The sequence below is a fragment of the Ranitomeya imitator genome, chromosome 1, assembly GCF_032444005.1.
Source record: "Ranitomeya imitator isolate aRanImi1 chromosome 1, aRanImi1.pri, whole genome shotgun sequence".
NCBI lineage: Eukaryota > Metazoa > Chordata > Amphibia > Anura > Dendrobatidae > Ranitomeya > Ranitomeya imitator.
In genome coordinates, this window is record NC_091282.1 from 1,102,324,629 (window position 1) to 1,102,350,329 (window position 25,701).

Genomic DNA, 25,701 nt, shown 5'->3' on the forward strand with positions numbered 1-25,701 from the left:
TAATGATAAACTTACCTGGAGCAGCCAGTGCCAGGCAGCAGCTGCCAAGGCAAACAGGATCATGGGGTGCATTAAAAGAGGTCTGGATACACATGATGAGAGCATTATACTGCCTCTGTACAAATCCCTAGTTAGACCGCACATGGAGTACTGTGTCCAGTTTTGGGCACCGGTGCTCAGGAAGGATATAATGGAACTAGAGAGTACAAAGGAGGGCAACAAAATTAATAAAGGGGATGGGAGATCTACAATACCCAGATAGATTAGCAAAATTAGGATTATTTAGTCTAGAAAAAAGACGACTGAGGGGCGATCTAATAACCATGTATAAGTATATAAGGGGACAATACAAATATCTCGCTGAGGATCTGTTTATACCAAGGAAGGTGACGGGCACAAGGGGGCATTCTTTGCGTCTGGAGGAGAGAAGGTTTTTCCACCAACATAGAAGAGGATTCTTTACTGTTAGGGCAGTGAGAATCTGGAATTGCTTGCCTGAGGAGGTGGTGATGGCGAACTCAGTCGAGGGGTTCAAGAGAGGCCTGGATGTTTTCCTGGAGCAGAACAATATTGTATCATACAATTATTAGGTTCTGTAGAAGGACGTAGATCTGGGGATTTATTATGATGGAATATAGGCTGAACTGGATGGACAAATGTCTTTTTTCGGCCTTACTAACTATGTTACTATGTTACCTTGCCTCAGAGAAATTCCCCAAAGGAAAAGGCAGCCCCCCACATATAATGACTGTGAGTAAAGATGAAAATACAAACACAGAGATGAAATAGATTTAGCAAAGTGAGGCCCGACTTACTGAACAGACTGAGGATAGGAAAGGTAGCTTTGCGGTCAGCACAAAAACCTACAAAAAGACCACGCAGAGGGCGCAAAAAGACCCTCCGCACCGACTCATGGTGCGGAGGCGCTCCCTCTGCATCCCAGAGCTTCCAGCAAGCAAGACAACAATCAGAATAGCAAGCTGGACAGAAAAATAGCAAACCAGAGAAAAACAAGCAGTCACTTAGCTTCTGCTGGGAAGACAGGACACAAGAACGATCCAGGAGTGAACTAGACCAATACTGGAACATTGACAAGTGGCATGGAGCAAAGATCTAAGTGGAGTTAAATAGAGCAGCAGCTAACGAATTAACCTCGTCACCTGTGGAAGGAAACTCAGAAACACCCACAGCCACCAGAGAAAGTCCATGGACAGAACCAGCCGAAGTACCATTCATGACCACAGGAGGGAGCCCGACAACAGAATTCACAACAGTACCCCCCCCCTTGAGGAGGGGTCACCGAACCCTCACCAGAGCCCCCAGGTCGACCAGGATGAGCCAAATGAAAGGCACGAACCAGATCGGCAGCATGAACATCAGAGGCAAAAACCCAGGAATTATCTTCCTGACCATAACCCTTCCACTTGACCAGGTACTGGAGTTTCCGTCTCGAAATACAAGAATCCAAAATCTTCTCCACCACATACTCCAACTCCCCCTCAACCAACACCGGAGCAGGAGGATCAACGGATGGAACCACAGGCGCCACGTATCTCCGCAATAACGACCTATGGAACACATTATGGATGGCAAAAGAAGCATGAAGGGCCAAACGAAATGACACAGGATTGATCACCTCAGAAATCTTATACGGACCAATGAAACGAGGCTTAAACTTAGGAGAGGAAACCTTCATAGGAACATAACGAGAGGACAACCAAACCAAATCCCCAACACGAAGTCGGGGACCCACACAACGCCGGCGGTTAGCGAAACGTTGAGCCTTCTCCTGGGACAATGTCAAATTGTCCACCACATGAGTCCAAATCTGCTGCAACCTATCCACCACAGTATCTACACCAGGACAGTCCGAAGACTCAACCTGCCCTGAAGAGAAACGCGGATGGAAACCAGAATTGCAGAAAAACGGCGAAACCAAAGTAGCCGAGCTGGCCCGATTATTAAGGGCGAACTCAGCCAACGGCAAAAAGGACACCCAATCATCCTGATCAGCAGAAACAAAGCATCTCAGATATGTTTCCAAAGTCTGATTAGTTCGTTCGGTTTGGCCATTTGTCTGAGGATGGAAAGCCGAGGAAAAAGACAAATCAATGCCCATCCTAGCACAAAAAGATCGCCAAAACCTCGAAACAAACTGGGAACCTCTGTCAGAAACGATGTTCTCCGGGATACCATGTAAACGAAGCACATGCTGGAAAAATAATGGCACCAAATCAGAGGAGGAAGGCAATTTAGACAAGGTACCAAATGGACCATCTTAGAAAAGCGATCACAAACCACCCAAATGACCGACATCTTTTGAGAGACGGGGAGATCCGAAATAAAATCCATAGAAATATGCGTTCAGGGCCTCTTCGGGACCGGCAAGGGCAAAAGCAACCCACTGGCATGAGAACAGCAGGGCACAAGTCCCACAGGACTGCACAAAAGAACGCACATCCCGTGACAAAGACGGCCACCAAAAGGATCTAGCCACCAAATCTCTGGTACCAAAGATTCCAGGATGCCCAGCCAACACTGAACAATGAATCTCAGAGATAACTCTACTAGTCCATCTATCAGGGACAAACAGTTTCTCCGCTGGGCAACGGTCAGGTCTATCAGCCTGAAATTTTTGCAGCACCCGCCGCAAATCAGGGGAGATGGCAGACAAAATTACCCCCTCTTTGAGAATACCCGCCGGCTCAGGAACACCCGGAGAGTCAGGCACAAAACTCCTTGACAGGGCATCAGCCTTCACATTCTTAGAGCCCGGAAGGTACGAAACCACAAAATCAAAACGGGAGAAAAATAACGACCATCGAGCCTGTCTCGGATTCAACCGTTTGGCAGACTCAAGATAAGTCAAATTCATGTGATCTGTCAAGACCACCACGCGATGCCTGGCTCCCTCACGCCAATGACGCCACTCCTCGAATGCCCACTTCATGGCCAACAACTCCCGATTACCAACATCATAATTGCGCTCAGCAGGCGAAAACTTTCTAGAAAAGAAAGCACATGGCTTCATCACCGAGCCATCAGAACTTCTTTGCGACAAAACAGCCCCAGCTCCAATCTCAGAAGCATCAACCTCAACCTGAAACGGGAGCGAAACATCTGGCTGGCACAACACAGGGAATAAGAAAAACGACGCTTCAACTCCTGAAAAGCCTCTACAGCTGCAGAAGACCAATTGACCACATCAGCAACACTAGAAAAATTAGCGATGAAGCGCCGATAAAAATTAGCAAAGCCCAGGAACTTTTGCAGGCACTTCACAGATGTCGGCTGCGTCCAATCGTAAATGGCTTGGACTTTAACAGGGTCCATCTCGATAGTAGAAGGGGAAAAAATGAACCCCAAAAATGAAACCTTCTGAACTCCAAAGAGACACTTTGACCCCTTCACAAACAAGGAATTCGCACGAAGGACCTGGAACACCATTCTGACCTGCTTCACATGAGACTCCCAATCATCCGAAAAGACCAAAATATCATCCAAATACACAATCAGGAATTTATCCAGGTACTCTCGGAAGATGTCATGCATAAAGGACTGAAATAATGATGGAGCACTGGAAAGCCCGAATGGCATAACCAGGTACTCAAAATGGCCCTCGGGCGTATTAAATGCTGTTTTCCATTCATCGCCCTGTTTAATACGCACAAGATTATACGCACCACGAAGATCTATCTTGGTGAACCAACTAGCCCCTTTAATACGAGCAAACAAATCAGACAGCAACGGCAAAGGATACTGAAATTTGACTGTAATTTTATTGAGAAGGCGGTAATCAATACAAGGTCTCAAAGAACCATCCTTCTTGGCCACAAAAAAGAACCCTGCTCCTAACGGTGATGACGACGGGCGAATATGGCCTTTCTCCAAGGATTCCTTTATATAACTCCGCATAGCGGCGTGTTCTGGCACAGATAAATTGAACAGTCGGCCCTTAGGAAACTTACTACCAGGAATCAAATTAATTGCACAATCGCAATCCCTATGAGGAGGTAGGGCACTGGCTTTGGGCTCATCAAATACATCCCGATAATCCGACAAAAACTCTGGAACTTCAGAAGGAGTGGAAGACGAAATAGACAAAAATGGAACATCACCATGTACCCCCTGACAACCCCAGCTGGACACAGACATAGATTTCCAGTCCAATACTGGATTATGAACCTGTAGCCATGGCAACCCCAAAACGACCACATCATGCAGATTATGCAACACCAGAAAGCGGATATCCTCCTGATGTGCAGGAGCCATGCACATGGTCAATTGGGTCCAGTACTGAGGCTTATTCTTGGCCAAAGGCGTAGCATCAATTCCTCTCAATGGAATAGGATACTGCAAGGGCTCCAAGAAAAAACCACAGCGCCTGGCAAACTCCAAGTCCATCAAATTCAGGGCAGCGCCTGAATCCACAAATGCCATAACAGAATAGGACGACAGAGAGCAAATCAGAGTAACGGACAAAAGAAATTTAGACTGTACCGTACCAATGGTGTCAGACCTAGCGAACCGCTTAGTGCGCCTAGGACAATCGGAGATAGCATGAGTGGAATCACCACAGTAAAAACATAGCCCATTCCAACGTCTGTGTTCTTGCCGTTCAGCTCTGGTCAAAGTCCTATCACATTGCAGCAGGCATGGGAAATCCCACCATGACATCCTTAAGGGCTTCAGAGAGACCCTTTCTGAAGATTGCTGCCAGGGCACATTCATTCCACTGAGTGAGCACAGACCACTTTCTAAACTTCTGACAATATATCTCCGCTTCATCCTGACCCTGACACAGAGCCAGCAAGATTTTCTCTGCCTGATCCACTGAATTAGGTTCGTCATAAAGCAATCCAAGCGCCAGGAAAAACGCATCAACATCACGCAATGCCGGATCTCCTGGCGCAAGGGAAAATGCCCAGTCTTGAGGGTCACCACGTAACAAAGAAATAATGATCTTTACTTGTTGAACAGGGTCACCTGAGGAGCGAGGTTTCAAGGCAAGAAACAATTTACAATTATTTTTGAAATTCAAGAACTTAGATCTATCACCAAAAAACAAATCAGGAATAGGAATCCTAGGCTCTGACATCGGATTCTGAACCACAAAATCTTGAATGTTTTGTACACTTATAGTGAGATTATCCATCAAAGAGGACAGACCTTGAATGTCCATGTTTACACCTGTGTCCTGAACCACCCAGAGGTAAAGGGGAAAAGAGAGACAAAACACACTGCAAAGAAAAAAAAATGGTCTCAGAACTTCTCTTATTACTCTATTGAGATGCATTAGTACTTTGGGCCACCTGTACTGTTATGACCTGGTGGTCAGGACAATAATGGACCTGGTGGATAAGAGCACACAGAATGACCAGATAGTTACTGATAATATAGGATGAGCTTATGGCAGCTAGATGGTATACCTTCCCAAAGGTGAAGTATGTCCCCTGGGCTTCCCAGTGTATAGATAGACAAGATGGCGATATGCAGAACTAGATTACACCACACAACTTCAGGTATGAAGAAACAAAGTTTACTTAAATGAAAACACAGTACATAATGAAACATAATGATGTCAGGATCCCGATTCCACCCATCAGAATAGGGTACACGTCTCAGGAGAACAGACGAAGGCAGGAGGACATCACTGGTTGATGAAGTCCAGGGTTATCTGGCACGGGCATGCTAGGACGGCCTCTCTCTCAGGCGCAGCACAGGCTCAGCAGGAGAACATCAGACACCGACCTCGGACGGACTTCTGATGATGGCAAGGGCCATCATGGGTTGATGCAGTCCAGGGTCATCTGGCATGGGCTTGCTAGGATGGCCTCTCTCTCAGGCCTCAGGCGCGGCACAGGCTCAGCAGGAGAACATCAGACACTGACCTTGGACAGACGTCAGACGATGGCAGGGGTCATCATGGGTTGATGCAGTCCAGGGTCATCTGGCACGGGTTTACTAGAATGGCCTCTCAGACCTCAGGCATAGCACTGGCTCAGCAGGAGAGTATCAGACACCGACCCAGGACAGACGTCATCACAGGGTGGACCCCAGGGAACCGGTGGAACATCGGGTCACAGGCAGGACATCAGACACAGGCTGAACATCAGGACATCGGACACAGGCAGAACATCGGACACAGGATAGACAGCTGGGACACTGGCGTGGCTGCCCAGGTCATTGGCTGGGACACTGGCATGGCAGCCCAGGGAATCAGGACATCAGACACAGGAAAGACATCAGGACATCAGACCCAGGCGGGACATCAGGAATACCGGATATACATCTGGGACACTGGCGTGGCAGCCCAGGTCATTGGCTGGGACATGGATGGCACAGGACCAGGTAGCGGTTGTCATCAGGTTCCTAGCTACGGCCATCAGGCTCTGGGCATTGGAACTAGGAAGGAACTCAAGCGTGATGGTGCAAGCACCGCCGGACTGGAACTGGACCAGACGGGGTTAGCACCGCATGGAAGGCTGAGCACAGCATAGTAAGAGCTCAGCAAGAACACCAGACTCTATCTTTAAAAGATGAGCCCTGAAAGTTCAGTCGCGGGGTGTCAGACACATAAGGACTTCAGGAACATAACAGAGGACACAGTTCAGACAGGGTAAGGTACTGGATTTGCAGCCTCCAGGATAGGTGGGTCTGGGTACTCTGCCACCAGATTAGGCAGAAAAACAAAACACAAACAGATCTGGATATGCAGCCTCCAGGATAGGCGGGTCTGGGTACTCTGCCCCCAGATTAGGCGGAAAAACGAAACACAAACAGATCTGGATATGCAGCCTCCAGGATAGGCAGATTTGGGTACTCTGCCCTCAGAACAGGCGGAAGACAGGTATCAGCTCTCCCAGAACATACTGCAGACAGAACGGGAGCTGGATACTTAACTCACAAGGCAAGACACAGAAACACAATGCAATGCTCTGGCAACACCCAACAGGAAAGAGGGAGTTTATATTCAAGCTGCCCCTCAGCGATAGGCTGAGGAAAGCAACACAGGTGCACACTCAAACCCTGATAAAAGCAGGGTAGGTGTGGCCGCACGCACCCTAAGCACAAACAGAAACCATTACAGCACAGATAGCACAGGGACTGTGGCTTAGGGCACCTGGCAGTGACTGCTAGCCTAAACACACGTGGAGAGTCTTGCGCCAGCTGCAGAGGACCCTGCAAGCTGCGGATAGCTTCCACAGCGGCAGCCAGGAACCTCACATGCGGGTGGTCATGCAGCAGGGCAAAAACATCACAGCACATGTACAGCTATGCAGCAGTACAAGGAACTGAGCCGCATCCATACAGGTAACAGACTACAGTATCCCTGCAAGTTAGGGGGAGAGGAGCAAGGGTTAAAGCAGAGATATGCAAAAGTAACACTGAAGAAACAAGGTATAAACCCAGCCGCGTTACAGTGGAGAGTGCATGAATGTTGTTCTGTGGTCCCAGTGCGGCCAGTCCTGTTGCCAAAGTCCTCTAGTCCCAGTACGGCCAATACCTGAACATGGTCCCTCGGTCCGTGTGTGACCATACCCGGATCCAGTTTCCTAGACCGGTGTGTTTGAGTATAGCCCTAATCAATGTCAGTGAACCTCAGCAGCTGCAGTAGCAGGATCTGCCTAAGAGTACCTGGCAGCTATCTGCAGCCCAGTCTGTCTCCACCATCAGCAGCTCCAGTGAACACCTGGTAGTCACTTAGCTATGCCCTTTCATAGGCAGGCCCGGAGCTGTGGCACAGTGGGTCCACAAATCCACATATGCCACCATTTGGCATAACACGAGTACTATGGGTATGAAAAGGACGACAGTGTTCCAGCAGGAGAACGACCGAAGCATATGTCGAGAATGTTGAAGAAATAGTTAAATAACAATGACAATGAAGTAGGGGTGCTAGATTGGCCCTAACTGTCCCCAGAACTCAACCTAAATCATACACTTGCAGGTAGAGTTGAAGAAAAATCTGTGTAAATATTCAAGTGAGTCGATCAGCATGTACCAACTTTGGGAAAGTATAGAATAGACCAGGGATCAGGTTTTGGTCAAGACATGCTTAAATCTGATCGAGTGCTTGCTCAGAATATTTCAGCTGGATGTGCGTCCAAGAAATGCATTGCAGCACAGAGACCCACTGGGTTCCTGCAATACACGCTGCCGTCTGCGTGCCCGTGACTGGGGGTGCTTGGCAGTGATGTCATGTGTTGCCCGTCATTTGATCGCTGAAGTCAGCTGCCATTTACAGAATAGGGCATCATGCAGTGTGGGAGCAGGGGCAAGGTGAGAAGAAATATTTATTAAAGAACATATATACCAGGATGGGGGATATATACACTAGGATGGGTCCAGGATGTGGAACATATAGTGGAACATGTATACCAGAGTGGGTCCAGGATAGGGGACATATACACCAGGGTGGAGAACTTATATACCAGGATAGAAACATGTACACCAGAATGTGGAACATATAGTGGATTATGTAAACCAGAGTGGGGCCAGGATAGGGGACATATACACCAGGATGGAGAACATATATACCAGGATAAGAACATATACACCAGAATGTGGAACATATAGTGGATCATGTAAACCAGAGTGGGGCCAGGATAGGGGACATATACACCAGAATAGAGAACATATACAGTATACTAGGATGGGAGACCTTTATACCAGGATGGGGGACATATATACCTGAATGGGGGACATACAGCTCTGGCAAAAATTAAGAGACCACTGCAAAATGTTCAGTTTGTCTGATTTTTCGCTTTATAGGTATATTTTCGAGTAAAATGTAAATTGTTCTTTTATTCTATAAACTGACAACATGTCTCCAAAGTTTCAAGCAATAAATTTGGTATTTTCTGAAAATGAGAAATGGTCAAAACAACAAAACAATGCATTGCTTGTAGACCTCAAATAATACAAAAAATACAAGATCGCAATCATTTAGAAACAACAATACTAATGTTTTAACTCAGGAAGAATTCAGAAATCAATATTTTGTGGAACAACCATGATTTTTAATCACAGCTTTCATACATCTTGGCATGCTTTCCACCAGTCTTTCACACTGCTTTTGGGTGACCTTATGCCACTCCTGGTACAAAAATTTAAGCAGTTCTTCTTTGTTTGATGGCCTGTGACTATCCATCTTCCTCTTGATTACATTCCAGAGGTTTTCTATGTTGTTCAGGTCTGGAGATTGGGCTGGCCAAGACGGATTTGATGTGGTGGTCCTTCATCCACACCTTGATTGACCTATCTGTGTGTAATGGCGCATTATCCTGCTGGAAAAAACAGTCCTCAGAGTTGGGGAACATTGCCTGAGCAGAAGGAATCAACTGTTTTTCCAGAATAACCTTGTATGCGGCTTGATTCATACATCCTTCGCAAAGATTAACCTGTCCAATTCCAGTCTTGCGGAAGCATCCCCAGTTCATCACGAATCCTCCACCAAATTTCATACTGGGTGCCAGACACTGTGGCTTGGACAAATTCGGAAGAAAAAAGACTAGACCAATGATGGTATGCACACCCATGAATCGTACAAAAAATCAACCAAATTTATTAACACCTCAAAAAAGACACACATAGAATAAAACCATTTAAAAATGCCTGAATACAGGACCAATAGCCCTCACCCCTAGGGTTTTATTCTATGTGTGTCTTTTTTGAGGTGTTAATAAATTTGGTTGATTTTTTGCACGATTCATGGGTGTGCATACCATCATTGGTCTAGTCTTTTTTCTTCCGAATTTGTCTAAGTATCTCACAGACCAGGTTTTGCACCCTGCTTCAGCATTCATACAGGGGTGCACCCCTTATACCTATATTTTCAGACACTGTGGCTTGTACGCCTCTGCAGGTCTCCGTCTAACCATTAGATGATCAGGTGTTGGGCAAAGCTGAAAATTAAACTCATTAGAGATTACCTTACTCCAGTCCTCCATGGTCCAATCCTTATGGTCTTTTGGCAAACTTCAGCCTGGCTCTCCTTTGCTTCTCATTCATGAAAGGCTTTTTTCTAGTTTTACATGACTTGAGTCCTGCCTCTAGGAGCCTGTTACGAACTGTTCTTGCTATGCACTTCACCCCAGCTTCCATTTGCCATTCCTTTTGTAGGTCACTTGTCATCCTGCGGTTGCTGAGTGACATGCGAATAAGATGATGGTCATCCCGGTCAGTGGAGATTCGTATTCGCAAAATCATAAATAAATCCTCAGTATATATATAAAACCACTTTTTATTAATTAAAAACAAGGCAAAGAACCCAACCAATAGTGACAAATAACACCCAATAACCAAACCAAAAATACAAAAAGTGCTATAAAAACACCATAAAACTAATGTGGAATAGCTATATAGCCCTAGCTGAGGCACCTATATCTACCCCTACCTGGCTGCGGAGGTAGACACCCTAGGGGGGAACGTTATGGCGCCCCCGCTCCATGATGACTGTCCCTAGGGGCCCTAATATGCCCTGTAGCAACTAATGACAACCTCTACCCAAAGGCTACAGGGTCCTCTAGCACTATACAGAGATCAACTGTGCTAGGGAAAACCTATATCCCCAAAAGAACAAAGTTAACATATACACATATGTCGGTAGGTGAAAAAATGGTAGATACAGTAGATAGTAATAGCTCACCAGTGCACTATTAGAGGTAGCTCACATTTCAATGGATACACCGCTACAAAACATACTTCCTTATTTATACAGGCAGGAGCACCAGTGCTGTGTTCCCCTGTTATACCACCAGTCTATATGAAAAGCTCCAACAGCATAAATGATTTCTTATGCATTGATATACATGGAGACCATCAGTACTCATCTGTCAGTATGTCCACTGGGCTCCACACCACGCCATTTAGAGTGAACGCCTCAACGCGTTTCGCCTGCCACGGCTCATCAGGAGGCCCCATAATGTGATACGTAGTGTCACCTATGATAGTGAATAGCTAAATGCCCAGTACCACAACACCTACTTTTATACTTGCCACCGGTCTATCTCAATCCAAGTGCCGCCTATCCACTTCCTGTGGCGTGCCCCAGACTCTACTGCGCATGTACGCTCTGATATGCGCAAAGGGGATACCAAAATCAAAGCTACTGCGCACATTCCTGTGCGCCGGATGTAATTGCGCATGTCCGAAGTGGGGCTTTCAACTCACTACTGCGCATGTCCGAATTGCATCGCACAGGGTAATGCCACTGCTTACCTCAATTCATCAAGGATCATTGGTACTTTTGATACACAGCATCAGGAGATTAGGAAGGCCTTTGCTAGACACTGGGATATCTTGAAGTTAGATCCGGATCTGATGGATGTAGTAGGTGAACGCCCCAACATTACATTTAGGAAGGGCCGTTCCATTAGAGATATGCTGGTGCATAGCCAATATCAGCTACCTAAATCCGGTGAGACTTGGCTGGATAGGAGGCCATGCGGTTTCTTCAAGTGCGGAGACTGCAGTTTGTGTAAATGGATGAGACTGTGCAAACGGTTCCAGTGTTCCACCACAGGTAAAATCTTTTACCAACGCGAGTTTTCAAATTGTAAAACAACTGGGGTGGTATATGTGGCGTCCTGCTCCTGCCCAAAAGATTATATCGGGAAGACCAAGAGGGAGTTTAGGAGAAGAGTGGGGGAGCATATGGGCGACATTCGCAATAATAGGGATACACCATTGGCGAAACATATACACACTTACCACAGGGAAGATCCAACAGGAGTAAGATTCACTGTTGTAGAAGTGGTTAGAGTGAACCCGAGAGGAGGCAATCTGGATAGATTGATCCTGAGACGGGAGTGCGAATGGATCTTCAGGATGGAGTCTCTTGAACCAAAGGGAATCAACGAGCAAATATCGTACACATGTTTTCTGTAACTATCAACAGATAGTCTGACATCCTCTGGGTGTGTAGTCTTATATTATTTACAGGTTCGGTTTTTAGGATGGTATGGTCAATCCATTTTTTCGATGGAGTCCTCACTGTGGAGGATTCACATGGATTTCCATGAAAAATTTAGTATGCATTGCATTCTTTATATATATATCTTTACCCCACCTTCTTCTTCTTTTGCCGTAGGGCAGTTTGATCTGTCTCTCATGTGCCTTGTCTCTGGTGGCCCAATAATGTATTTTTTTCATTGTATGAAGCACGGGTAATCTGCAACTTGATATACCGTAAACGTGCCCTTACGCCTATCTTTTTACGCCCAGCATGTTCACTAGATATCTATGGGCATTTCCATCTTATGCTCTATAAGGAATTGTTTATCATTTGAAGGCATAAGAGCATGATATGTAGCAGGGTGTATTATTTAACTAATTATTAAGCCTTCTCAGGGCAGCTGGAATGGATCGGAATGCAGATTGCACGTGAGACTTCAGGTAATGTACAGTCCATACACATGGTATGTTTCTATCAAGGTGTGGACATTTTTAGTTTGGCCTTTTAGTTTGGCCTTTATTGTGCTTTAGACTCACTAGAGGGGCATGTCTAGCCGCGATAGGTTTTGTACGCGGTGTATGTATATACATAGTGGACGTGACATTGATTCACTGAGCCTGACGTTACTCTGTATCACTGAGGAAGTATCCCTTAGGTATAAGTATAGCCTGTGATGCTATTACATGACAGGCTAGGTGGTAACTGAAGTCAGACCACGTACTTTGTACAATGTGAGATGCACTCTATGCATATGAGCCGAGGAGTCGACGCTGTGACGCTGCCGGGTATTGTCCCGATACTTCCGCACGTTAAAGTGGGAGGAACCTCTCCTGGCTACCCCCTTGTTTAGAAGGCCGGGAACAGATAGGAACAGTTATCGAGAATGGAGGTGGAGCGTAGAGCGCGATACTGCATATCAAGGGTAAGCTCTGTATAATTATCCCGGCAGACTTACGTCACTAGGTAATCATTGGAGTAAGCAGAGGTATTCCTCTGTACGGTCCATTAGGGACGTGCGCTGCAGAGAGAGGTAATCCTTATGTCGGGCATGCGCAGTAGCTCCTGGCACACGAGAGCGTGCGCAGAAGCCTGTAATATGATGGGCATGCGCCGTACAACCAGCCCAGCAGGCTACGGCTCTGTTGAATGAATTGAGGTAAGCAGTGGCATTACCCTGTGCGATGCAATTCGGACATGCGCAGTAGTGAGTTGAAAGCCCCACTTCGGACATGCGCAATTACATCCGGCGCACGGGAATGTGCGCAGTAGCTTTGATTTTGGTATCCCCTTTGCGCATATCAGAGCGTACATGCGCAGTAGAGTCTGGGGCATGCCACAGGAAGTGCATAGGCGGCACTTGGATTGCGATAGACCGGCGGCAAGTATAAAAGTAGGTGTTGTGGTACTGGGCATTTAGCTATCCACTATCATAGGTGACACTACATATCACATTATCGAGCCTCCTGATGAGCCGTGGCAGGCGAAACGCGTTGAGGCGTTCACTCCAAATGGCGGTGGTGTGGAGCCCAGTGGACATACTGACAGATGAGTACTGATGGTTTCCATGTATATCAATGCATAAGAAATTATTTATGCTGTTGGAGCTTTTCATACAGACTGGTGGTATAACAGGGGAACACAGCACTGGTGCTCCTGCCTGTATAAATAAGGAAGTATGTTTGGTAGCAGTGTATCCATTGAAATGTGAGCTACCTCTAATAGTCCACTGGTGAGCTATTACTATCTACTGTATCTACCATTTTTTCACCTACCGACATATGTGTATATGTTAACTTTGTTCTTTTGGGGATATAGGTTTTCCCTAGCACAGTTGATCTATGTATAGTGCTAGAGGACCCTGTAGCCTTTGGGTAGAGGTTGTCATTTGTTGCTACAGGGCATATTAGGGCCCCTAGGGACAGTCATCGTGGAGCGGGGGCGCCATAACGTTCCCCCCTAGGGTGTCTACCTCCGCAGCCAGGTAGGGGTAGATATAGGTGCCTCGGCTAGGGCTATATAGCTATTCCCCATTAGTTTTATGGTGTTTTTATAGCACTTTTTGTATTTTTGGTTTGGTTATTGGGTGTTATTTGTCACTATTGGTTGGGTTCTTTGCCTTGTTTTTAATTAATAAAAAGTGGTTTTATATATATACTGAGGATTTATTTATGATTTTGCTGTATGTACCTCTTGCCGATACTATTTTTTGAGATTATTACGGAGATTCGTTTTCTCCCTCTGCTGGTTGACGCTCACTGTTTCCCTCTGCTACAGAAATTAGCTCTTCTTTTCCTCACTCAAGACTTTTCTTTTCAACTCCTTTGGCATGGTAAAGTTATTTTTTCATTCCTATTACGTTTGGCATATTACTAGCACTTGCCATCTAGATTGTTTTATTGCAAGAGGACTGTGAACACCGCAGCAGTGTTTTTTATACTTTTCTTCATTAATAAGATTTAGTTTAGGTGATCACCTAATCAGAAGCACATTAAGTAGAATGAGGTGAACTCTGGTTGGAATTCAACTGACACTGGAATGGAATGGCTGTCAGACATATAGAGAAGTTGATTTATATAAAACTGTGCAGTGGTCTCTTAATTTTTGCCAGAGCTGTATATAACACTATGGAGAACATACATACCAGGATAAGGGAAATATATACCAGGATGGTAGACATATATACCACTATGGAGAACATATACCAGGAAGGACCCAAGATGTGGGGGGAAAGGTCAACGCATTTGTCCTTGTAGAATTTAGAACGCTACAAAGTCCTATACATTTGAGCAACATACAGAGGGGCGGGGGAGGTGCCAGGTCCAAATTTTGCCCCGAGGCCTACTGGACTCTAGTTACACCACTGCTCAGGCTCTTTATTACATATGTAACATACATATCACAGGAGATCTTGGAATGAAAGCTATGCAGATAGTTTCTTGGCTTTGCTCTTATGTGATGACTCATTAGCAAAGCTCAATTATTATTATTATTTTATTATTATACATTTTTATAGCGCCATTTATTCCATGGCGCTTTACATGTGATTATCTATTATACAGACACTGTATATATAAAGCAGTGAAAAACTTTGTTTTCCTTGTCAATTTGTTTATTATTTGCTTTAATTGTACTGTTCAGAACATTTTAGTGGTATTACTAAAAGTTATTAACCATTTTACTACTTATATATTGTGTTTGATCACTCTATTACGCCTCCCCCAAGACTAGGCTAATTCCTGTTTGTTTAATGCTTTTTTTTTATTACAGGTGAGGATCAGACAGGGCTTATAGTGAGGTAAGCCATGTTTCCTGCATAAAACCCTTTCATCCTGTAACAAGTCATAGTGACAGCTGACAGGGAAGAGGCAGCCCTGGGTGCAGTGCAGCAGGTCAGGCGGCAGGGGGCAGCTGTCAGCTCCGGAGGGAGGGTCTATCGCTGCCAGTAAATCAGACATTTATTACCCACCTGTAAATTCCACCCGGGGCTTGTCAGCCAGGCTCAGAATGGCCAGCGCTCGGGCGAGCAGGGTCTTGTTGGTGGGAAGGATTGCTTCTTGCTGGTGATCTGGGCACAGGTCTGCAGGGAGAATGCACTTGCACTATCAGCAGGGCTCCGGCTAAAGTTTGTCTGGGCACCCTGCACCCGAGATGCCTCACAGCATGGAGTCCATCCTGCAGATCGCCCCCCACTCCCTGGCCGTGGTCCTGAGTCACAGGGGGGCGTCGGAGAGGCTGCTGCTGGCACACGAGAAGCACCATGTGGGGTATGAGATCTTTGCCGACTTTAAAGCTGAGAATATGCAGCATTTCTGGAACAAGAAAGTGACTTCTGCCATCTCCGAGACTTTCTTCCTGGGCTGGATAGATGAGCATGTCCTGCTGATCCAGGGCAAGGAAGAGCACCTGGGGGTCCTCAGGGAAGGCTGGGTCAGGAGGTCCCTCAAGCCCCCTCCAGGATTCGAGATCAAGTATTTAGGTATGGTGCATGTCATTGTATGAAGTGTGGTGGCCACAGGTGGTAGGGTCTGCCCTCCTTCATTCTGCTGGACCAGGAACATCTCCCTCCAGGTGTTATGGAGAGGTCTACAGGTGGCAGCGTATGGGTCTGCCCTCATACATTCTGCTGGACCAGGACCATCTCCATCCAGGTGTTATGGAGAGGTCTACAGGTGGTAGGGTCTGCCCTCCTTCATTCTGCTGGACCAGGAACATCTCCCTCCAGGTGTTATGGAGAGGTCTACAGGTGGCAGCGTATGGGTCTGCCCTCATACATTCTGCTGGACCAGGACCATCTCCATCCAGGTGTTATGGAGAGGTCTACAGGTGGTAGGGTCTGCCCTCCTTCATTCTGCTGGACCAGGAACATCTCCCTCCAGGTGTTATGGAGAGGTCTACAGGTGGCAGCGTATGGGTCTGCCCTCCTTCATTCTGCTGGACCAGGAACATCTCCCTCCAGGTGTTATGGAGAGGTCTACAGGTGGCAGTGTATGGGTCTGCCCTCATACATTCTGCTGGACCAGGAACATCTCCCTCCAGGTGTTATGGAGAGGTCTACAGGTGGCAGTGTATGGGTCTGCCCTCATTCATTCTGCTGGACCAGGAACATCTCCCTCCAGGTGTTATGGAGAGGTCTACTGGTGGCAGTGTATGGGTCTGCCCTCCTTCATTCTGCTGGACCAGGAGCATCTCCATCCAGGTGTTATGGAGAGGTCTACAGGTGGCAGGGTCTGCCCTCCTTCATTCTGCTGGACCAGGAACATCTCCCTCCAGGTGTTATGGAGAGGTCTACAGGTGGCAGTGTATGGGTCTGCCCTAATTCATTCTGCTGGACCAGGAACATCTCCCTCCAGGTTATGGAGAGGTCTTGTGTCTATGCATCTGTCTCTGGTGTCTGTCAATAGCTGCAGATTATAAGGCTATGTGCACACGTAGAATGGTCCACTGCGGATATTTCCGCAGCAGATTTGATAAATCCGCATTGAAAATCCGCTGCGGATTTTACTGCGGATTTATCGCGTTTTCTAGTGCGGATTCCGCTGCGGATTTTCATCTGCAGCTTTCTATTGGAGCAGATGTAAAAACGCTGCGGATTCCGCGCAAAGAATTGACATGCTGCGGAAAATAAAACGCTGCGTTTCCGCGCATTTTTTTCCGCAGCATTGGCACAGCGTTTTTTGTTTCCCATAGGTTTACATTGTACTGTAAACTCATGGGAAACTGCTGCGGATCCGCAGCAAAATCCGCATCGTGTGCACATAGCCTACATGTTCTGTGTCTGGGGGGCAGGAGGATGGGGGGCAAGAGCTGAGGGTCCTGGGGTGTAGATCTTACATAAATAAGTGTCAATAATTACCTTATTATAAATGTAACACCATAACCAGTGCAGAACATATGGTCTGGACATAAAAATGGGTCTTTTCAATGAGGTGGTCTTTTAGAGTGATCTGTCTTTCTTTTCTTTCACTCCTTTCTTTCCTTTTCTTTCTTTCTTTCGTTCGTTCTTTCTTTCTTTCTTTTTTTCTTTCTTTCCTTCTTTTCCATTCTCTTATTTTAAAATAAACCATACCTACATATATATGAACATCGCTGTATTCATGGGTTGGCCAATAAGAGACACGTACCGCTGGTGTCTATGACCCGCTGGTGCCTATGACCTCCCCTTTATGGTTTCAGTAGCACAGTATTGTCTGAGAAGTCCAGGAAACATGCACAGTAAGAATCATTATATATTTTACTAAATTAAAGAATACAGACCAAGTTCCCCACTAGAAGCTCATCCTGCTGTATGGAGTCTTGCGTTGCTATATACTTGAGGCCACCATTGATGTTCAATAAGACATAATAATGTGCTGTAGGGTAGTAGATGGTCTTCATCAGATATTATTACTTTCAACTGCAATATATTTGCATCCAGTGATCTTTGTTCCCCATATTTAAACAATAGAAGGGGTACCCACCATCTCTCTATGAGAACCACCATGCCGCCTAGTCTCAAATTTAACAAACACCATTTATTTGTTTCTCACCTTTTTTGCTGGTTAGTGGTTGCTATTGTGAAATTGTCTTATCTTCTGATTCTTCTGACATTTATGACTCTATTTGTTAGAGACGTATTGAGTTCTAGTTTTTTATTATCTTGTTCTAGTTTATCGCACTTGTCCTTTTGTGCAATAATTGTTTTGGCTTTTACCACCGGTTTTGTACATTACTATATAAATAAGTCTTATCCTAAATACAAAGCTTTCATTATGAGGCTTCCATCCATATGTGTGCCTGTTTCCAGCTTGGATGTTAATGGACCTGTAATAAAGCAAATATTATATTTCATGACCTCGCTGATATAGGCATATTATGTTTGCGCACTCAGTGTAATATATTGTACAAATGATTCGGCTATAGACCCCATGTACTCTGGATTCAGTTTTGCAGGATCAGGTTGTTCTTAGCCCTGAGGGTCTTGTGCTATCAGCAAAGAGTATGATTTATCATGTATAGAATCTGGATGTGGCTGGATATGAGGATTGTGTATGTTGAATTTATTTGCTTTTTTTGGTTCCCATAGTTTTGATAATCTGTAGTTTGACTGCTCTATCATCACTCCTAAGTTATTAAACCTGTTAAATCAACCTGTCATTTCAAAGCATGCTGAGTGAAATGTGATAGCCTTAGCAATACATACCAGGTATATTTTACTCTCTAAACTAGTTCCACCATTTTTTTTCAGAGACAGGAAAGTGTATTGTTCCTGCGGAAAAATATTTAGAATTGAGAGTCCTCAGTGGTTGATACCTTTTAATGGCTAACTTGTTCCTGCGGGTAGCAGTTATTTTCAATTAGCTGTGTTAGTTTACGCATTAACATTTCTTGCTTCAGTGGTTTTCATGACTTGGAAACAAAGGAATAATTGTACTAAAAACATGTACTGTATGTTTAGGAATAATACTTCAAACTGGATTATGGAAATACAATAGATGCCTCTTAGACACGTGTGCCTGCCATGCGTACCCATCTCCGTAATGGAGCCCTATCAGAAATATCTGGCCACGCATACCTGGAAAGCATGCTCACCTTCCAGACTCACATAGAAGTGTATGGAGAATGACACACACATGCGGCCACTTTTCCATTTCCAGTTGTGAGAGATGAATGAGTGTGGATATGTCAGAGTTAAAGGTGAATAAATAAATCTCTGCACTTGCTAATATAGAATAATATATTACTAAGGAGGATTGGCAAATGCAACCAACTTGGGGCACCTCCAGTATTGCGCTATAAGGCTACTCAATACACAGTTGTTAACCGATAGTAACAAAAGTATAAAGAAAGCATGGCTTTGAGTCGCTGCTGTTACCAATTCATAGCCCGGTACGTTGAAGGTTCAAAGTAATTGCTTTCTCCTCCTGTATCCTGCATCCTCCTAATGGTGTTGCTTAAAACTCCAGCATTTTTTTTTATTTTACTGTTGGAGTGGGGTCACCAATCTAAGTTCCCTGCTTCTGCTATTATACCCAACATCCATCAACTTCATTGGTCATAAAATTATAGTATGCTAGAGTTGGAATGGTCCTCCAGGGTCATCGTGTCCAACCCCCTGCTCAATGCAGGATTCATTAAGCCATCTCAGACAGGTGTCTGTCCAGCCTCTGTTTGAAGACTTCCATTGAAGGAGGACTCACTAACTTTCGTGGCAGCCTGTTCCATTCATTGATCACCTTCAGTGTTAAAGTTTTTGCTAATATCTAATCTGTATCTTCTTCCTTTCAGTTTGATTCCATTGCTTCTCGTGTTTCCATGTGCCAATGAAAATAAGGATGATCCCTCTACACTGTGACAGCCCTTCAGATATTTGTAGACAGCTATTAAATCTCCTCTTAGTCTTTTTTGCAAGCTAAACATTCCCAGATCCTTTAACTATTCCTCATATGACATACTTTGCAGTTTGCTCACCATCCTGGTCATCTTCTGCAGATTGTAAAGAAAGCTTTCATAAACTTTTGTCAAGAGCTTGTGACCAACTCTGACTTCCGAAATTGCGGCCACAAGATGTTGGCGCGGGGCCAGAGTGACACTAGGAAGAGCTGAAGATAGCTGCATTTTGTACAGCTATTATTATAAGATGCCAAAAATGCACCCTTCATTTGCCAAAGTAGGTCTAAACTATATTTTTATTTACATCAAGTAAAACTTCATCACAGGATTTTTCATCTAGTGACCATATAAATACTACACCACCAATAAAAAAACTTCCAGAGGACAGGTTCACGTGGAGCTGTCCTTTAAGTAAGATCCTCCCTTCTCCTTCCTTAAAAATTAGCGTAAGTTGGCATAAATCTGGTGCCCATAGCAGTACCTCACAATTTAGCTTTGTGATGTCACAGAATAGTAATACAGCTAAAAGAGTTGCTGCAGAATAGGGATCAAATAAACCGCAAGCTGCTATCATGGGATTTTAAAGATGAGTGAATTCATGTGATGCAATTCAGAATATTTCAGGACAATTGTATGACTTGCAAAATGTGGGAATGGATTAAATTCAAATTAAATTATCTGGAAAAACTCAGGAAAGTTGGTGAATAAAAAGCAGTGTGAACAGACACAAAAGTAGACAAATGCCACGTTTTCTATTCTGCATCAAAGCCTCAAATACAAGCATTATTCAACTGGAAAGTAAATATTTTTATTATCTTAGATTTTTCTTTTTTTTATCATTCGTGTGTAGTAGTTTTGGGCTTGGTTCTAGATAATGAACCTAGGGATTATCTCCCGTTTATATTTTGTAACTACAGTCATGACAGTTTAATTATCTGTGATCATTGTATTATGTGGATGGAATGTGTATCTTGCGTCATAAAGATCTGTTTATTACAAAGCCTAACAAAGGATCCCAACTCCTTGACACCTCACTAGATGCTTCACTGATGGTATCAACACGACATAGCTTGACAAGTTGGTGCTAGTAGGTTCTGTTCTCCTATTCATTTATGTATCTACCCATGTACACTTCTTATTCTTTTCCAAAAGCTACTTGCTTATTTTGTTACTTATTCTTTTTTATTTCTTTTTGTTACTTTTCTTTTTGTACTATGTGCTTTCATAGCAGAAGTAGTCAGCAATAGACTTTCCACCTGTGGAAACAACAACTCTCAGCATGTCCAGACAGCTTGTGACTGTTGTGTAGGGATATTACTCTTAAACTCACCTACTGGATGTGATGCTAGTCACTACTTATGGACACTTCGTGAGGTGGGAAAGTCAGGGAGTCCGAGGTCAAAAGCCAGGACGGTGTGTCAAAGACAGATAGGTGAGGCAAAGGCGTAGTCAGGTCACAGTCCAGGGTCAGAATTAAGAAAGGCAGGTGATCAAGATAAAAGGGCTAGGCAAATGGATGTTAGAAGGCAAATCCAAGGTTAGTCAACAAAGATCGAAATACTAGAACTCAAAGCACAGAGCAAAGACATACCAAACTGAGCAGAGCTACAACTGGCAGACATAAGAGGCAGACAGAAAAAAACTAAGGATAGGCGATGGGTAAACACACCTGCCAAGTAGAGATTCCCAAGAATTGAAAGATAAAACATTATATTTTTTATTGATACACAATTTTAAAACCATTTAAAGACAGGGGATATGACCTCCAAAGAGGGAGAGGGAGCTACTGCAAGCCAAGGAGGTAATGTAATGATAATGAGGAGGTAAAAACTAGAAGAGGAAGGAGGAGAGGGAGGTTGTACAATGAAGCTGTGTGTTTATAACAAGTGGGTAAGTAAACTGGTTACATGTCATGCAGTCCTTTTATAGGACTCTGCAGAAAATACAAATGTAGTTACTTATTACCAAGAAACCCCTATCAAATAAGTATGTATATAATCCCTTCCCTTAGTAATTCATATCAAGCTGTGTAAGCGTAGAATAAATTTATCTCCACAAAGCTGGTAAAGTCAGGATTGCGTGCGGTGTTCCCCTCACACCCGACGGGTGCCATTTCGCTAACGCTTCTTCTAGGGGCATGACAAGAGGCAGACAGCCAGCTTAAATAGCCTGTGAATCATTCTGAGCAGGAGACAATAATAATAATAATAATAATTTTATTTATATAGCACCAACATATTCCGCAGCGCTTTACAAATTATAGAGGGGACTTGTACAGACAATAGACATTACAGCATAACAGAAATCACAGTTCAAAATAGATACCAAGAGGAGTGAGGGCCCTGCTCGCAAGCTTACAAACTATGAGGAAAAGGGGAGACACGAGAGGTGGATGGTAACAATTGCTTTAGTTATTCGGACCAGCCATAGTGTAAGGCTCGGGTGTTCATGTAAAGCTGCATGAACCAGTTACCTGCCTAAGTATGTAACAGCACAGACACAGAGGGCTATTAACTGCATAAAGTGTATGAGAACATGATACGAGGAACTTTTTTTGTTTTCTTTTTTTTATTTTTTTTATGATAGGCCTTACCGGGATCATTAGGTTAATGTGTTGAGGCGGTAGGCCAATCTGAACAAATGAGTTTTTAGGGCACGCTTAAAACTGTGTGGGTTGGAGATTAATCGTATTAATCTAGATAGTGCATTCCAAAGAATCGGCGCAGCACGTGTAAAGTCTTGGAGAAGGGAATGGGAGGTTCTGATTATTGAGGATGCTAACCTGAGGTCATCAGCGGAGCGGAGGGCATGGGTAGGGTGGTAGACTGAGACCAGAGAGGAGATGTAGGGTGGTGCTAAGCCATCGAGTGCTTTGTGGATGAGGGTAGTAGTTTTGTACTGGATTCTGGAGTGGATGGGTAGCCAGTGTAATGACTGGCACAAGGTAGAGGCATCGGTGTAACGGTTGGTGAGGAATATGACCCTGGCTGCAGCATTCAGGACAGATTGGAGCGGGGAGAGTTTGGTACAATTGTAGGAAACCCAGCACACCCTGGCTCTGCTTTACGGCCGGCGCTTACACAGTGCAGGGAAGCTGACGCCGGGGGACGCGACAGACACCGGAATGTAAGTATGTAGTGGGTTTTTTTTTTTACATTTACAATGGTAACCAGGGTAAACATCGGGTTACTAAGCACGGCCCTGCGCTTAGTAACCCGATGTTTACCCTGGTTACCCGGGGAGTTCGGCATCGTTGGTGGCTGGAGAGCTGTCTGTGTGACAGCTCTCCAGCGGCCACACAGCGTCGCTGCAGCGATCGGCATCGTTGTCTATATCGCTGCAGCGTCGCTTAATGTGACGGTACCTTTAGCAAAAGGTAAAAATCAAGAACAATCCTCCTGCTGAGCATCACATACACCTTTAAAATTTGTTCCAAAGATTAATTTGTCCTTTATATCTGACTAGTTGTTTCAGGGTGGTGAGCAGAGGAAAATGACAAGTTTCTTACAAAAAGCTCTTCAGAATTTGGAGACAAATTCCACTCCCCTATCAGACATAATGTTCAGAAGAATTCCATGCAGTCTCACAACATGGCAAATAAGCAACCTGGAGAGTGTCTCCGCATTAGGTAACCCTGATAAAGGAACAAAATGAGACTGTTTACTGAATTGGTTAACCACCGCCCAAATAAAAACTTACCCCAAAAGTTGTTGTCCAATTTGTCCTGAGTATTCTGATACCCCATATGTGGGGGGAAACCACCGTTTGGGCGCATGGGAGAGCTTGGAAGGGAAGGAGCGCCATTTGGAATGCAGACTTGGATGGAATGGTCTGCAGGTGTCACATTGCGTTTGCAGAGCCCCTAATGTACCTAAACAGTAGAACCCCCCCACAAGTGACCCCATATTGGAAACTAGACCACCCAAGGAACTTATCTAGATGTGTTGTGAGAACTTTGAACCCCCAAGTGCTTCACTACAGTTTATAACGCAGAGCCATGAAAATAAAAAATCTTTTTTTTTCCACAAAAATTATTTTTTAGCCCCCAGCTTTGTATTTTCCTAAGGGTAACAGGAGAAATTGGACCCGAAAAGTTGTTGTCCAATGTGTCCTGAGTACGCTGATACCCCATATGTTGGGGTAAAACCCTGTTTGGGCGCACGGGAGAGCTCGGAAGGGAACGAGCACTGTTTTACTTTTTCAACGCAAAATTGGCTGGAATTGAGATCGGATGCCATGTCGTGTTTGGAGAGCTCCTGATGTGCCTAAACAGTGGAAACCCCCCAATTATAACTGAAACCCTAATCCAAACACATCCCTAACCCTAATCCCAATGGTAACCCTAACCACACCCCTAACCCTGATACACCCCTAACCCTAATCCCAACCCTATTCTCAACCGTAAATGTAATCCAAACCCTAACCGTAACTTTAGCCCTAACCCTAGCCCTAACCCTAACCCTAGCCCTAACCCTGATGGGAAAATGGAAATAAATACTTTTTTTAATTTTTTTTATTTTTCCCTAACTAAGGGGGTGATGAAGGGGGGTTTGATTTACTTTTCTAGCGCATTTTCTAGCGCATTTTTATGATTGGCAGCCGTCACACACTAAAAGACGCTTTTTATTGCAAAAAATATTTTTTGCGTTACCACATTTTGAGAGCTATAATTTTTCAATATTTTGGTCCACAGAGTCATGTGAGGTCTTGTTTTTTGCGGGACGAGTTGACGTTTTTATTGGTACCATTTTCTGGCACGTGACGTTTTTTGATCGCTTTTTACTCCGATTTTTGTGAGGCAGAATGACCAAAAACCAGCTATTCATGAATTTCATTTGGGGGGGGGGGGCGTTTATACCGTTCCGCACTTGGTAAAATGGATAAAGCAGTTTTATTCTTCGGGTCAGTACGATTACAGCGATACCTCACTTATATCAGTTTTTTATGTTTTGGCGCTTTTATACGATAAAAACTATTTTATAGAAAAAATAATTATTTTTGCATCGCTTTATTCTGAGGACTATAACTTTTTTATTTTTTCGCTGATGCTGTATGGCGGCTCGTTTTTTGAAAGACAAGATAACGTTTTCATGGTTATTTATATCAGTCTTTTTGATCGCGTGTTATTCCACTTTTTGTCTTTTTGTTCGGCGGTATGATAATTAAGCGTTTTTTGCCTCGTTTTTTAAATTTTTACGGTGTTCACTGAAGGGGTTAACTAGTGGGACAGTTTTATAGGTCGGGTTGTTACGGACGCGGCGATACCAAATATGTGTACTTTTGTGATTTTTTTTAAATTTAGATGGGGGGGAGGCCATCATGTTATAGTGTTAGATCACTGATCTGACACTTTGCTGTGCACTGTGTCAGATCAGCGATCTGACGTGCACTCCTGGAGGCTTCCCGGCGCCTGAAGCCACTTCCCTGCAGGTCCCGGATGCAGCCCCATGGCCATTTTGGATCCGGGCCTGCAGGGAGGAGGAGGTAAGAAACCCTCAGAGCAACTCGATCACATCGCGGTGCTCAGAGGGTCTCAGGGAAGCACGTAGGGAGCCCCCTCCCTGTGCGATGCTTCCCTATGCCGCCGGAACACTGTGCCGGATGTCAGCTGCGATAGCTGACACCCGGCCGCGATCGGCCACGCTCCATGTTGTCTCATGTTGTCACATGTAGCATGTTGCATGTTGTCGCATGTTGTCGCATGGTGTATGTTGTATGTGCACACAGTGTAGATGAGTCCATCTCTGCTACATCTGGATGCCTGACATCTAGATGTAGCAGAGCCTGTAGATGATCGCCGGAGATAACTCTCCAGCGATCACCTACACTGCAGCGACCTCACAAACAGCTGATTAGCTGTTTCCGAGAACCAG

The 25,701-nt window shown here is 44.7% G+C and overlaps 1 protein-coding gene across 1 annotated transcript in view; it reads left to right on the forward strand.

The window, feature by feature from the left end:
- Nucleotides 1–15,454: 15,454 nt before the first annotated feature.
- Nucleotides 15,455–25,701, forward strand: part of STOX2 (storkhead box 2) — a 396,899-nt gene continuing 386,652 nt past the window's right edge. The window contains exon 1 of the mRNA XM_069744291.1: nucleotides 15,455–15,935. Within this exon, the coding sequence (XP_069600392.1) occupies nucleotides 15,608–15,935 (328 nt within the window). The 5' untranslated portion in view covers nucleotides 15,455–15,607. The remainder of the gene's footprint in view (nucleotides 15,936–25,701) is intronic.